The following is a 15,165-nucleotide window of genomic DNA, read 5'->3' on the forward strand; positions in this document are numbered from 1 at the left end:
GCTATAACAACCCTTTATACACTGTATCTAGTGTCGCTATAACAACCCTTTATACACTGTATCTAGTGTCATAGTAACAACCCTTTATACACTGTATCTAGTGTCGCTATAACAACCCTTTATACACTGTATCTAGCGTCGCTATAACAACCCTTTATACACTGTATCTAGTGTCGCTATAACAACCATTTATACACTGTATCTAGTGTCATCGTAACAACCTGGAATGTTACACAGTTTATAAAACAATTTACAGAGAAATTATCGTTGAAGCATTTAATTATTTTTATCTTCGTCTTGAAGAATAACATACATGAACTAATACAGACATGGGGCTCTTCGTGTGATCGTTAGTGGTTTCCCTGAATGCAAAACTGGGCAGAGCATTGTATTTTAACAAACTTTTATATAAAAATCGAAGATTTAGGAAAAAAAGTGCATAAATTATTTTAAATCTTTAAACGGTGCTGCTCTATACACCCAATTCTTACTAGTGGGGAATATTGATAAAAGGCGAAAGTGTCGAACAAAATGCATTGGATTAACATTTCCGTGTCGGTTTGTTATAATTTTGACCAATCTGATTTAAAATGAATCAACTCTATTTCTAAAATGAATATTTACACCTTATTGATCTAAACCGATTATATAGTGTTGCTTAGCAACTACAACTATTCAATAATTAACAATCAATTAAGTCATTTTATCTGATGGAAATGTTGTTCGTTATGAATTTCATTGGTCCGCGATTTTTTAAAATCAATTTAAATCTGCAAAACAAAATAACGGTCATGGTAAAAATATCACAACAAGTGTGTCACACAACGTGTTGCTATGTGGATATATTAAATAACAACCTCCTGTTCTCCTGCTCTGTGAATACTTTCACAAATTCTTTACATGAATAATTATCATCAAAACAAATTCATATTGAAGTAAATTTAAGCTCAAAATAGCAGGTTGGTGATAACCAGTAATAAAACCTAAAAATCAAGAACTTACTTTATCAAAGGTTCAAGGGTTGAAACAGTTTAAACAAAGTAATCCGGGGAAGTTATTTACCAAACGTTTCCAAATCTTATAAGCATAAACGACTTAACGTTTATCTATATATTTTTTTCCCCAATATTAAAATTCAAATCAAACGTATGTTAAGTAATTCAAAATGGTCGTCTGAACACAGAAAATATTAAAAGTTATTAATTTTCAGATTTTGCAAAAACAATTGCATTTATGACTTGATTATCCAATCAGGATTGAAACAACTGGCCCCTTGGTGTCTTATAAATAGCACATTGTACAACTGCTTGAACAAGAACCTATATAAATACCTTGTTAAGTTATCAATAAATCAATAGCCTTTAACCTTTAATTAACACGTTTTAAAGTCCGACCTCTAGCAAATATTTCTGTCCATCTTTCCGTCCTACCATTCTTCACCTGACGTAAGATCAACCCAGCCATGGAACTATAAGATTGACACCGGGTCTCCTGATATCGTGGGTTTTGCATAACATTCAATATAATAAGTGTTTTTCTCCCTCTGGTATTTTCCATTGGAAAAGAAAATGATTTATGAAGATTAAAGAACGTAGAAAAGGTCATTGGAAATATTACTTTGATAAAAAAAGTGTAAGGTATGAAGGCAAAAGGACCGACTTTTATTGCACAGCGAGTTTATTTTGTAGAACACAAACCTAATAGCTTGTATTTACTGAAACCAGCACTAATAAAGTGTCAACAACACATTAAAATTTCATATTAAGTTAATAATTTAGTGATGAATATAAATACGTTTGATCTTCTTGTGCAAAATGTAGTATTATTTTTGCATTATGAGAGTACTGTTGATATATACATAGAGTTTTGCTACCCAAACTTCTACTGTCACTTGCCATATTTAATGAGACAAACACATTGTGTTTTCTGTCAATATTGCATCAAACTTAAGTTGCATCAATTCGTTGTACTGTTCAATTTCACTAACAGGTAAAACAGATATGGAAGCCTAACTTATATAACTTATATAACTGACAGTCAAGCTTCCCCTTTAGTTTGGTTCAATAGACCCTTCCAACATTCCATTGCACTATGCTTGGACTATTCTACTTCTGTAAAGGTTTTTCAGAAAACAGCCAATTATCAAAACGTGTGGAACAAAATATTAAAATGTTACCGTTCGAATGGAAATATTATTCAGTTTTTTTACAGATAACATTTTCCAATAGTGTTTTAATAGCCTAGCACAACTTGTAAAAGTAGTTGTAATTGAAGGATTCCAGTCTCACTGCAGGCTAGAGAACTCCACTGTATATAGAGTAACCTACCCTTAATTATTTTTTGTTCATACAGTGTAGAGCGATTTGGCCTGGGCACTTTCATTGAGTTGGCGTCTCAGTTTGTTAGAGAGACAGTATAACAGTCCGAGGTCTAGGGTTCGAATCCTGCTTTGACCCTGTTGCTTTCTTACACTCATAACATTGTTGTTTATTCCTTAATTCTAATTTTACATAAATGTCCCACATTGTAGTTTTCTTTTAAAAAATATCCAATCTAAATAACGATAGAATATTACAAGGTTAGCAATGTATGGTTTCAGTTCTGTTGCTGTGGTACGGGGATCGTTAAATGCTTTGAGTGCTAATTATACAATAAATTACAACGTTCATGACTGTAAATTGATATTGATGACAGGTTTCGATCTGGTATATAAATTAAGGGAAAGAGGGTCTTACATATTGTCTTTTCCCTGGAAGGTAAAATAGTATGTGTCCTTCAGCGTAAACTACTCTAAAACATATTTTCAAGCAATGTTTTTTAAACGTCTGCTTTAAAGATGAAATACATTTCCACAACCTTTCACTTGCTGTATAGTATAACAGTGTTGTGATTTTGGTATGTTTATATGATAGCATACCTATTGTGTGCATTTTAGTGCATGGTAACGCCAAACAAAGTCATAGGTTAAAGGTTAACTTATACAACCAATCAATGGTGTCGGTGTATTTATAGAGTAACAAAGTTGGTTTCCCAATTTATTTGCACAACGCTGTGTTTTTATACATTCTGAACACATTACGTTAAAAAGGCCTTTATTCATATTCGTTAAAATGTGGATATGCCCTGCACCGCAGATATGTCAAGATTTGATTGGACGGAAAAGAGCCAATGGGAAACACTAACATAGATATGAAATTTTACAAAATCACATTTTTTTTACATTTTATGTATAAAGACAAAAAATGTCAACCATCTTGAAACTACAATTTCCCTACTGTAAAATGGAACGATCCAGTTATCGCTAGTCTACATTTACAGACTGGATTGTTCCACCTACCTAAAACAGGAATGCAAGTTAAACAAGATGGAAAACTACATTCATTATGAAAACACATCAACATGAGAAAAATTGCATTTCATTATTTTCTTATTTTACAAAATACACCATTTGATACCTATTAAATATCAACACATGTACAATATACAATATTATAAACATCACACTGTCGAAAAAAGGTCCGTAGCTCTATCGTAGTATCGTACAATTACATGCATAAATTTTGTATATAAATACCACTAGGCTTACTACTGCATAATACACCGACGACTCGTTAGAATGATATTTACTACATTTCTAGGAATAACAACTATAGTCCCTAACTAACAAATACGTTGTCAGGCATGTTACTATGGTAACAGCCAATGACTGCAATATTTATAAAAAAAAGGAACAAATAATAAAAAAAAACATGAAAGAGACAAAACAACAAATTCCAGGCTGGCAACAAGACTTTGGTATCCATGGCAACACCATGGCATCCATGAGCAGACAACAAGTGAAGAAACAAATCGTATATAGTTTATGGTAACCATGGAGACATCCGTAGAAATATTTTTTTCTCAGAAGGCAGAATTTGGAGAAATGGGAGAACCTAAAATCTCGTTCTGTCCCTGAAAATTAAACAAATATAATGTTAAAACATACATATATTAAAAATATGAATTCAACAAACAAAAATGACCAACGTTGAATAGAACAATATTTAAAAGTCCTACCAATGTGATGTTGGATAAATGCTTACAAATCCGGTGTCAAATAGTACAGTTGTATAGGCGTATAAATACTAAAGTTTTCAGCATTCGTATCAATACAGTTTGTCAGTGGCAACATAAAAAACTTGGTGTCAGGATCAGAACACTTTTATAAATTGTTTATCACTTTGTCCAACACTTGAGAAACACGTTTCAAATTAGATACTTTATCTTTCATTCTAATACAATTTCAAAAGCGATGTCAATGGACCGTTTTTCGTTCGTTAATTGAAATCTACGCAAAATATTTGGTAAGAAAAATAATTGTTCAAATAATTTTTTTCCGCAAAAAATATCTTATTTGCAGTACATATATGAATGCACTTATGTTCAAACCACCATAGCGTATTTATTAACACCAACCAACAAGGCACTATAGAACGATACATGTACATAAATTAACTACTTCAAAAAGGCGGCATGGATTTTGGTTGCAACTGTTTTTTGTGGAAAATGCAAACCTAATGGCTGTGCTAACCCATCCACCAATCAAAATACTTCATGCAGTGATCAGGTGATATTTAAATCTGTGAGGTCCATTTGGGGAATGAAGGATTACACAACTAAAATAACTACGGCATTCTACTGGTAAACGTAGGAGTAGAAAATACAAAGTCTTATTTGTTAAACCAAAAACGTGTGCAATAAAGATAGTACATTAAAATAATTAAACCGTAAAGTTTCATTTTGTTATAATTTTTTTCTGAAATGCTTTAATTGAAATTTTTCTTAATTTTTATTGTCATCGAAACTTTGACAACAAACAAAGAACTAAAATTGACATCAGCAGATAGAGCGATATATTTCATTTTATTTAACAAGATATACTTTCGGCAATCATTGAATTTAATATGGTATAATAATGGAAAAACAAATAAATACCCCAAAAGTGGAGATGAAAATTAAATGGGATGTAAACATACAGATAAGAACAGATGCACAGATTTTAAAGATAATGAAGCTCAAAGTCTTGGTAGAAATAACAAGGGGGTTAAATACAACCTGATATACCTGTGACCAAAGAAGGATCATCCCATTGATGAGGAACAGTCCAATATAAGCCACAGGAATGTCAGGTTTTTTATGCTCAGAAAAAAATGCAGCAAAAAAAGAGAGGACCACAGATGATAAGAGAATCATGACAGTGGTGATATAAAGTTTTAATCATTAACCTACTCCTTAATTAATTCACAGATAAAAAAATATAAACCCCTAATGGTACCTCAGCGAAAAAAAATATAAACCCCTAATGGTACCTCAGCGAAATAAAATCTACATTATGCACCAGCCAAAGGTTTTTATTTCTTAAAAATATTCAAATTATTAGTTATTCTTACTTGAATTTTGATTGGATGTTGCCATAGCAACATTTAAAGTCCACTCACCACGACCTCCCCCATCCTATTTTTTGCATATTCTATACGAATTCCTCCACGGTCTGACGATAACAGTACAAAACCTTGTAGTCTGCTCTTGGCCTCCAAAGCTTGTCTAACATCCTGATAATGGAGAAAAGCCAAAGGTCAGGGGTCATAGACCAAAGGTCAGGGGTAATAGACCAACGGTCTCTTAGGAAGTTACATCAAAGGACTGTTGAAGAGGTTTAAGGGCGAAAGGTCAATGGGCAAACGCTCATATATTGTAGAAAAGCTTAGGGCAAGGGTCATATGAATATCATTTATGTTACCAAGATATACATAAGTTCTGGCGTAATTGACCCTCAGTAAAACTATCTCAATACTATAGAAAGACCAAAAGTCACAGGTCACTAATCCCAGTTTAACCCGTCATATCCAGATCTTAGAACATATGATCATAATTTCTACAATGTTTAAGATGATGGAAATGTTCTTAACCCTTTCACTACTATGGACTATGATGGATTCATCCAGATCAATGCATGGCAGAGTTTACTAAAGTTATATAGGGGTGAAAGGGTTAATGGTCAAGTGGTCCAGTTTGACAATACAGTATCCATTTTGTAATCCTTAATAGTAAATTACCTTCCTTTTCCCCAAAGAATGTCCCACAAATCTTTCTAAAATAATATCAAGCCTAAATGTTCTCTACTCCAAATAAAATTTTCAGAAATGAACTGTGCAAGTTGAGTCAGGAAATTATTAACGTAGTACAGTGATCATGTTGTCAAGCAAGGCAAGTGTGCATATCAACCCAAATCTAAATAATGGAATGTATTATGTCTATGTGTTGGACCATTCCATGAGCAGCTGAAGGGGTGATAAGAGTTGATACAGTGCTGGGTAGTAAAACAAGAAGTGAAGTTACATATATATAAATCAGCTACATCATTAATCAAAGGGAGAACACTCTATCATGATGCTGTGCAGAGGTATAACAATGCAACACTGTAATCCAGATACAATAAAAATATGTACAATTATTGTCATCAAGTCAGATATAATTACCACTGTTTTACAGTAACGTTGTGTTGTGTTGTGTTGTGTTGTGTTGTGGGTAGGGAAATGTCATCAAGTCGGATATAATTACAACTGATTTACAGTAACGTTGTGTTGTGTTGTGGGAAGGGAAATGCCATCAAGTCGGATATAATTACCACTGTTTTACAGTAACGTTGCGTTGTGTTGTGGGTAGGGAAATGTCATCAAGTCAGATATAATTGCCACTGTTTTACAGTAACGTTGTGTTGTGTTGGGGGAAGGGAAATGTCATCAAGTCGGATATAATTACCACTGTTTTACAGTAACGTTGCGTTGTGTTGTGGGTAGGGAAATGTCATCAAGTCAGATATAATTACCACTGTTTTACAGTAACGTCAATATGTGACAAACGAGAGCTATCACTGAATATAAAAAAACAAAATACAAAAAAAAACAAAAAAAAACCACTGTCTTTTAACTATCATTTGTTTTTAGTCAATCATTCATTCATTTAACATTAATTTCAAATCCACTTTAATTTGTTGACCATATTATTCCCAGTTTAAAAAACCTGTCCTTGTTTATTTCAGATTATGAGAACACTTTACTTGGATCAAAATTCATTTAACTCATTCACCTCTGAAGACACATTTGAACTCCTTTGGAATAATAGTTCATCATGGATATTCAGGGGTGAATGAGTGAAGTGGAATGGGGGTAGCTGACAACTAAAAAGGAGGATCAGGAGGAAAGAATTAGGTCAACGGAGGAGGTATCATACCTGGCTTTGTATTCTCGAAACACTAGTAAATTAAGGAATACAAAATACTATCTAGAAAGAAAAAACACTACTTTTTTAGGAATACGAAATACTCTTCAGGACGACAAAACACGTAATACTATTTAGGAATACAAAATACTATTTAGAAAGAAAAAACACTGACTACTTTTTTAGGAATACAAAATATTCTTCAGGAAGACAGAACACTTAATACTCTTTAGGACGACAAAATACTCTTATCCCGAATCATTGGAACTAACAGAACATGGACGTTGGATCTCATATGCTTTGTACTTGTACCAATGACAGATTGGCTGTTACTAACCTCCTATTTCAGACAGAACATACACTATTATCAGTAGTAAAAGGCAAAAGTTGATTAAAAGATCCGGTCTCAAAAAAAGTTTTCTACCAAGATGAAAGACGGAAACTTTCGTTCAATTCTCATGGAACGTGCCAGAAAGCAATTATCTGCAGACATAGCATGATCCGGTACGCACTAGTCAAATCAGCTTCAAATAACTACACACATTAATACTAGGCAATCAGGAGGCTAGCTCTAAACAAACGGAAATATTGATGATGTCTGACCTCTGACCTGTCGATTAGGCCCACCACAGATCGGCCCAATACCAATTAACGATGAATTATTAACACCGTAGAAAACAAATGATGTCGTAACTTTTCCAGCATTCTCCGGGAGGTCGAGAATGGACAGGATCTTCCATACATTAGCCTGTCGTGTTTGGTCGATTTGCTACACAAATGCCGTTTGAATTTGGTTCCTACCTAATTTCACCTGATCTTGAAACCAGCCTACTCGGGGTAGTACATGCATATCTAAGTTATCGTTTTATAGGACTAAACTGAAGGCTGAAACCATGTTATACAACATTATGACGTGTGCTACATCATATTATTTCCGAGAAATCGAAATCAAATTATTTTGTTGGATAAAACTTCTATGAATTATATATATTTTAATCTCGTCTCCCTATTCTCATGGCACCCTATTTTCTGTCTTTATTTTACCAATCATGGGAATAATCTAAACAATATATCTGTAAACAGTTGGTCTTTATAAGGATAGTGTCTTAAACCGAAAGGACATCGAAAAAAACAGATGCCTAACAATTTTAACCAATTATTTAAATGTTTCATTTGTTTCAACAACTATTTATGTAAAGATGACATGCTTGCAAATATGTCCTGCCTACATATAGCAACGGTGTTCTTTTGTTGGCTTAACTCATACACCCCTGAAGACAGATTTGAACTCTTCCAATTCAAAAGTTGGAAAAGTTCATTATGAAATTTCAGGGGTGAATGAGTTAATTATACGTTTTTCTATGTTTTGAGGTGATGTAATGCCTTTTTGTTTATGTGGGGCAAAAACTATATAGTATATTTTATCCCGATTTTGTCCCTTTTTAATTTCTGTTGTGCTTTTTTCAGAACATTTAGTTTTCATTTTTCGATTTGAATGTTGACGTTATGATATGTTTCTTTTGGATCAGATACTTTGACCTGGAGAGACTTTAACTGAAAAGTGAAGGTGTTTGTTTTGTTTTCCATAAAGAAATACACATTATATCTGATAAATGTTTAGACAACAGTTTACAGAACGAGACTGTTAGAAGGTCAATTTTAACCCTTTCACCACTGTAGACCATAATGGACTCATCCAGATCAATGCATGGTTGAGTCTATTAAAGTTACATAGGGGTGAAAGAGTTATATGGTTACCCAACAGGAATAATACACGATTCCAACAGGTCAACTATAATGAAGTTAAAATCCAGAATAGCCAGTGATGCTACAGTCCAACTGGCTACCAAATGTGTCACCTACTGACACATAATTGATATTGGTCATTCAAAGGTCATTCAAAGGTCAAGGGTCAGGTAAGGAATTGTTATTGGTTATCAGAAAAGTCGATGGCGGATGTTTTATCGTGATTGGGTGTCGAAAGTCATATAAAAAAGTACAGCAGTGTGATTGGTCGTCAGAAAGGTCAATGGTTGGTACTGAATTATGATTGGTTGTCAACAAAGGTCAACACTGTTACTTTGCTGTGATTAGCCGGAGAAAATGGCTAATTGTATAACTATTTTGTATTTTGTATCATGAAAGTCAGTCAACTGTATGTAGCTATACTTGATATCCAAGAGGAAATACTTCTATATTTAACTTTGATTGGTCACTTAATTGATGACTTACCTGGAATTCCACAAACGCCACTGGCGATCCACCCTTGTTATGCATTCTTAGCCGGCTGAAACCCTGGAAACTGGAACAAAACACTATCGTTTAACCTAACGATAAAGGATATCGGTAAGATCTGCAGGTCAAGTTGCAACCTCAAATACATTTTTCTTAAGGATATAGGTTATCTAACTCAAACATGCACCTCCTTCTCCTAACGATTTCCACTCTCATATCTTTTATGGATGGTTATTTGATCTTGGTTAATAATAAATGAAACATTAAAAGGGTACACATTAGTGCCACACAAATTCTGAATTATTAGAATATGATAATCATCTAAGGGAGATCACTTCAAAACAATTAACATGAATGATGAGTAAGTTAGCATATATCCTTAAGGGAGAGAACTCTAACACGAACCTTTGTATGTTTAAGGTAGCATAATTATCCTTAAGGGAGAGAACTCTTACACAAACATTTGTATGTTTAAGGTAGCATATATCCTTAAAGGATATCTTTAATACATTCAAGGTATAATGTTTAAAGTAGATTTTATCCTTAAGGAGGATAGCTCTAACATAAACCATTCATATGTTTAAAGTAGCATATATCCTTTAGGGAGACAACTCTACCACAACTCGCAGGTATCAAATGTGAAAGGCCATATTTAACCTTAAGAGAAAACCACCACTAATATGTAACTAAGATATCAAAGTTTATTTATATTAAGTCAAGGGTCATCAATCACTGGTTCAAAATATTAGAAAAAATAGTTGGCTCGAACTGTTACAGGTAAGTGTAGAGTATGTTGAATAAATACCAATATCTGTGTAATTGGTTCAAATCATCAGGAGAGAAAACGACAAAGGAATTTAAAAATACCCAAGATTTAGGCTTTACAATTCTCATATACATTGTAGGAATAGTGATTTATATATTCGATCAGAATATACAACAAATATCATATCAGTAACTGCAACTAATTTGAAAGGAATATAGATGTCATTATCGTCATTGTATGATGTGGACTGTAACGACAGACTGTATTAACCATTATAAAATTAATGATACAATTTCCTATACAGTAAGTATATAATTAAATCTCAGAACATTTTCAGGAGAAATTTCAGGATGTCTTACTTTTCAAAAATTCAAATTTACAATAAAAATAAAAAATCACTATACATGTATTTGTAATAATCTTCTTTTGGAGCACAATCGAAAAGTATTGATAACCTCAAAAAACACATTGGTGGACAAATAGAACGATTTTCACAAACATTTCCAGAGTTAGCTTTGAGATAGAGAATGTTAGGTCATAGAGGTTGTTTGTTAGTAGCCCGATATCATAGACTCAGGTCATTTCTTAAACTCAGTACAATTCACATAACACTAAATCAGTCTGAATACACAGGTAAATTTACGACAAAATGGAAGTGAAAACCAAAAAAAAAATATAAACGCAAAACAGAAATACGCAATAGTTGAGGAAGTGAAAGTGAAAGTAGACTGTGAAAATAAGTAAAGAAGAGTTAGTAAAAACTTACACTACAGGCTGCAGCATAGATCAATACTATAGAAAGTAGTCCCACAAGTGCGTATTAATGTGATAGAAATCGGCTAGTTCCAAAGACATTCGACTGTGAGATTTGGTGTAACACATAAGACAAAGGATTATAGATGATATACACACGGACGCATACAATTATTATGATATAAATATAAACCAAACAATTTGGCAAAAAGCATAGTCCGAGATTAAAATGAAAACAGGAAGAAAAAAGGAAAGGTTTCTGATAAAACTGTCTGTAATAATAAAAACAGGCTAAATTGTATGTAACCAGTGATCAACAAAAAAGAAACAAAGATATATATTTGTTAAAATCAAATTGTAACAGGCCAATCAGAAAAGAGGATACATACTTCTTTACAGGCTAAACAGAAAAAACCAACAGCCAATCAGAACCGAGCTTACAATTTTTGTGTGCATTTGATTTTGATGTGATGATAGATACATTTAATATCTAAATATTGAAACATTTATCAAAAATAAATAGTTTGTACTGCTATGCTATACACTCCCCCCTCCCCCCACCCCTATATACTCCCTATGAGGTTTAAATTATATATTACATGATTACATATTTAACAAAGTCTCAAAACCATAATAAAAATCCTACCAGAAAATTCAGTAGCCAACTCCATTATTTTGCCTCAGTCTTGTTTGTATTAATATATATCTATATTCAGTCCACATGAAGAAGCCTAAGAAAGCAGGACGGCTTATAGTGGTCAACCATGGACAATTATTATTCTATTCTATATATATTTAGTTTTTTACAAACCTTTAGGAACAATGCAAATTCACAGACAGCTCCAAATCTGTCTCCTTTATACTCTTTAATTGTTTTCTTTAATTATATTTTGATCAAATTTCTTCACGATGATAAATAAACGTTTTCAAAAAAATAAATCATAAATATTCCATGAAATTAATAAAGCACATTAATTCCTCTATCCTAAGCACTATGTTTCATCACCATTAGACCTGGTATCCGTTTATATATTTAATATGATAGACCATTTTTGCAAAACCATAAAAAAATAAGGGACACAAAAGGGAAAAAAAACAGAAATGGGGGTATTATGCTTTTAGACAAACTTGATATGCCTTACGATTGGAAATTACATTATTAGACAATGAAATGAATCCCACCATATCACTATCAAGATTTTGAACCTTAATTTTCCTCATACAAAGATACAATTTATTTCATATATTGATTCAACCAGTATAAAGTATTATTAAATTCTCCAAAAAGCCTTAGAGCTGCTACATTGTAGGAGCCTGATGTTTGAAAATCACTCGCTAAAGGAAAATAAATTGTCCAATCAACTTGTCATAATCAGTCCTCAGATATACTTATTGTAATGAAAATTATAAGAATTTTATATTTTTAATCTGAATGTAAAATCTCAATTCATTATAAATTTATGAAAGTTTAATTAATAATGTTGTTAATCATATTATCAAAGCCATTTTTATTTCCGTTTTTTTTTTTATCCCTGATAAAAACGTGCAATGATGTACCCAAAACATATGTTCCTTGGAGCAACTGTTTCATCGGTACATCATTATCAGATTATAGAATATCAATATAAGCTCCCCAGTGACTCAGATCAAATTATATTGATTGCAATTCAGTGCAAAGAGTCCATAAAATTACGCCTACTAAAATAATCTTTCGATCCAGTATGGCCATGAGTGATTTCTAATGGTTATGACATAGTGATTAGCTGGGTGGTTTTTTTTTCTTCTTCAAAATTTCATTAATTTTACTTGGGAATGAATATTTCATTTAAACCTTTTTATTATAATTTACGAGATTTTGCTGAAGAAGATGAAAATGTTTTGAGTATCTGTGATGCGCTGCCAAACCACTGCTGTTAACTGAGGTCCATTACAGCTTCATTATCATTAAAACAGAAACTTGTAATTTCACATTTTTTTAATTAAATATATATTGATTTTCAAGTTTTATAAAAATATTATAGTATTGAGATGGAATATAAAATAATCCTATACCACAGTGTCAACAAACAGGAACTTTCTACACAAACAGTATAATATATTACCAAAAGTTAAAAAATAATGTGCAAAATTTGGAAAAAAGATTTAATTGATGATATTTATGTTTAACCTTTTCACTCCTATGTAACTTTAGTGAACTCTTCCACGCTTTGATCTGGACGAGTCCGTTGTAGTCTACAGTGGTGAAAGGGTTAAGAAGTGAAAGTTTCAAGAAAAATGAAAGCCCAAACACCTGCATATCTAAATGAAAAAGGTCACAATGCTGAAATATATTGGCAAATGTCTATAAAGAGGTGTGATCAAAATACCCAAACTACGCCTCACGTTTAGAAAATCTTGTATTTTGTGCATACATAATCTTGCATGTGGCATCAAACGTACTTAGAAGTCATTCAGACAAGCTCGGTGCGCGTTCTGAGCGTCGTGTTTTACACTAGGTTGCTATGGTGATGTACAGTCCGTGTGGAATGGTCTATACAGGTGCGCTGTTACAAGTTACCTTAGTCAAGTACTCGATGTGAATCATTTAGGACAACTTCTTTTTCTTCAAATCACCGGTCACTATTCAAATTAGAATTTAATTAAGTTGCGAAAACTTTGTAAGCAATAAAATAACTTTATTTTTTTAATTTCAAATATTATCATAACTAAATGTGTGTTTATGCAACAATTTTAATGGTGTATCTTTCAAATATTGTAATATAAATAAATGTAATACATACAAACTTATTATCTTTTGATGATATAATACACATCTTTTGATGATGTAATATACGTCTTTTGATGATGTAATACACTTTTTCTAATCATGTGATCAACATTTCTGATGATGAAATACACATGGTCCTATGATGCAATGCACATGCATGTTCTGATGATGTGAAAACAACCCTTTTTCTTGTTATTCACTCTTTGTTTCAAATAATGCTAATTTATGAATGCAAAATAATGAATCTGATTTGGCTACTAAATATCTGTTTCCCTTTGATCCCCATTTGATGCTGTTGTGCAAAAAAAAAGAAAGAAAAAATTCTTGATCCTCCATTACGATTGGCCGGCTCGTATTGCAATCCGTTCTGGAGCAAAATAATTCTGGTTTGAGAACTAAAAATTCTTGCCTGTAAGTTTCATTTGTTAGTAGTAAATGGCTCACCCTTCCAAACATTTAAATACAAAATGGTGAATTAAACGTGTGTATTTTAGGACACATATATACCACTTTTAGAATATACCCCTACAAGCTTGCGATAGAGCATGCATGTGAAAAGTGATCGTCCTCCTTGGTATCGAAGATGATCTCAAAAACATCCACTCTTCCTCCAGTCCAAAGCAAGTGCATGTAAATGATATTTGTATTTTAATTTTGGTAAAACCGATTGACTCTTTTTTTTAACAATTGCTCCAAAACAGATCACATTCTTTGGTCATGATGATACTTCCATAGCCAAACGATTGAACCAATCAATTTTCTATGTGAAGTGAGTTTCACTTTTACCTGTGGTTGACATTGAAAACCACGCCAAGTAATAGCATGAACTTCGTAACTGACAAACACAATACCATCATGATGACATACTCGTGAAGATTTCCGACACTAAAACTTTTGACGTAAGTGCATGGGCAACTCACAGTCCAAACCAAGGGCACTCTACGCTCACGTCACGCCAACAAAATATTCCTCATCTCCATTTATCATTACATGATAACTCGTTCACACCACATTAAAAGTCCCCTCCCTGCAGGAAACTTCAAACTTATTGCAATCATAATACCAAATTAGAGAAGGGTAGCGATGAAAAGCAATAAGGCCTACTGTACTATATTGTCAACCTCGTAGGCGTAAACCTTCAAACACTGAGCAAACATCACTATAAAACCAATAATTATACGAGACACTAATTTAGCTAATTCACCCTTACATATTTAAACTGGACTTGCCCAGTCATTGATTTGGTAAGGTTCAAATGTGACTTTAGGGGTGAAGAGTTAATTAAGACGCCCACTTGTGTGACAGCTGATGGCCATGAAAAATCTCTTTGCGTGTCCAAGAAGAAGTATTTTTTGTTTGTTTGCTTCATAACCAACATGCTTCA

At 32.9% G+C, this 15,165-nt stretch overlaps 2 protein-coding genes across 8 annotated transcripts in view; one reads left to right on the top strand and one right to left on the bottom strand.

Annotated features, from left to right (window-relative positions):
• LOC110463181 overlaps window positions 1-15,165 on the top strand; it is a 494,021-nt gene that overhangs the window by 216,743 nt on the left and 262,113 nt on the right. The gene's annotated exons all lie outside the window — the stretch shown is intronic.
• The window catches only part of LOC110463182 (protein couch potato-like), a 177,832-nt gene continuing 162,772 nt past the window's right edge, over window positions 106-15,165 (bottom strand). For 5 of the 7 annotated variants that reach the window (XM_021517572.1, XM_021517574.1, XM_021517571.1 and 2 more), the window contains exons 10-12: window positions 9,493-9,562; window positions 5,478-5,591; window positions 106-3,951 (exon numbers count right to left, since the gene is read on the bottom strand). In XM_021517572.1, the coding sequence (XP_021373247.1) occupies window positions 3,901-3,951; window positions 5,478-5,591; window positions 9,493-9,562 (235 nt within the window). In that variant the 3' untranslated portion in view covers window positions 106-3,900. Of the gene's footprint in view, window positions 3,952-5,429; window positions 5,592-9,492; window positions 9,563-11,403; window positions 11,415-15,165 lie in introns of those variants that run through there. The other 2 variants (XM_021517575.1, XM_021517577.1) reach the window with 2 other exon arrangements.

The sequence above is a fragment of the Mizuhopecten yessoensis genome, unplaced genomic scaffold (assembly GCF_002113885.1).
Source record: "Mizuhopecten yessoensis strain PY_sf001 unplaced genomic scaffold, ASM211388v2 scaffold10871, whole genome shotgun sequence".
In the NCBI taxonomy this organism is placed as follows: domain Eukaryota; kingdom Metazoa; phylum Mollusca; class Bivalvia; order Pectinida; family Pectinidae; genus Mizuhopecten; species Mizuhopecten yessoensis.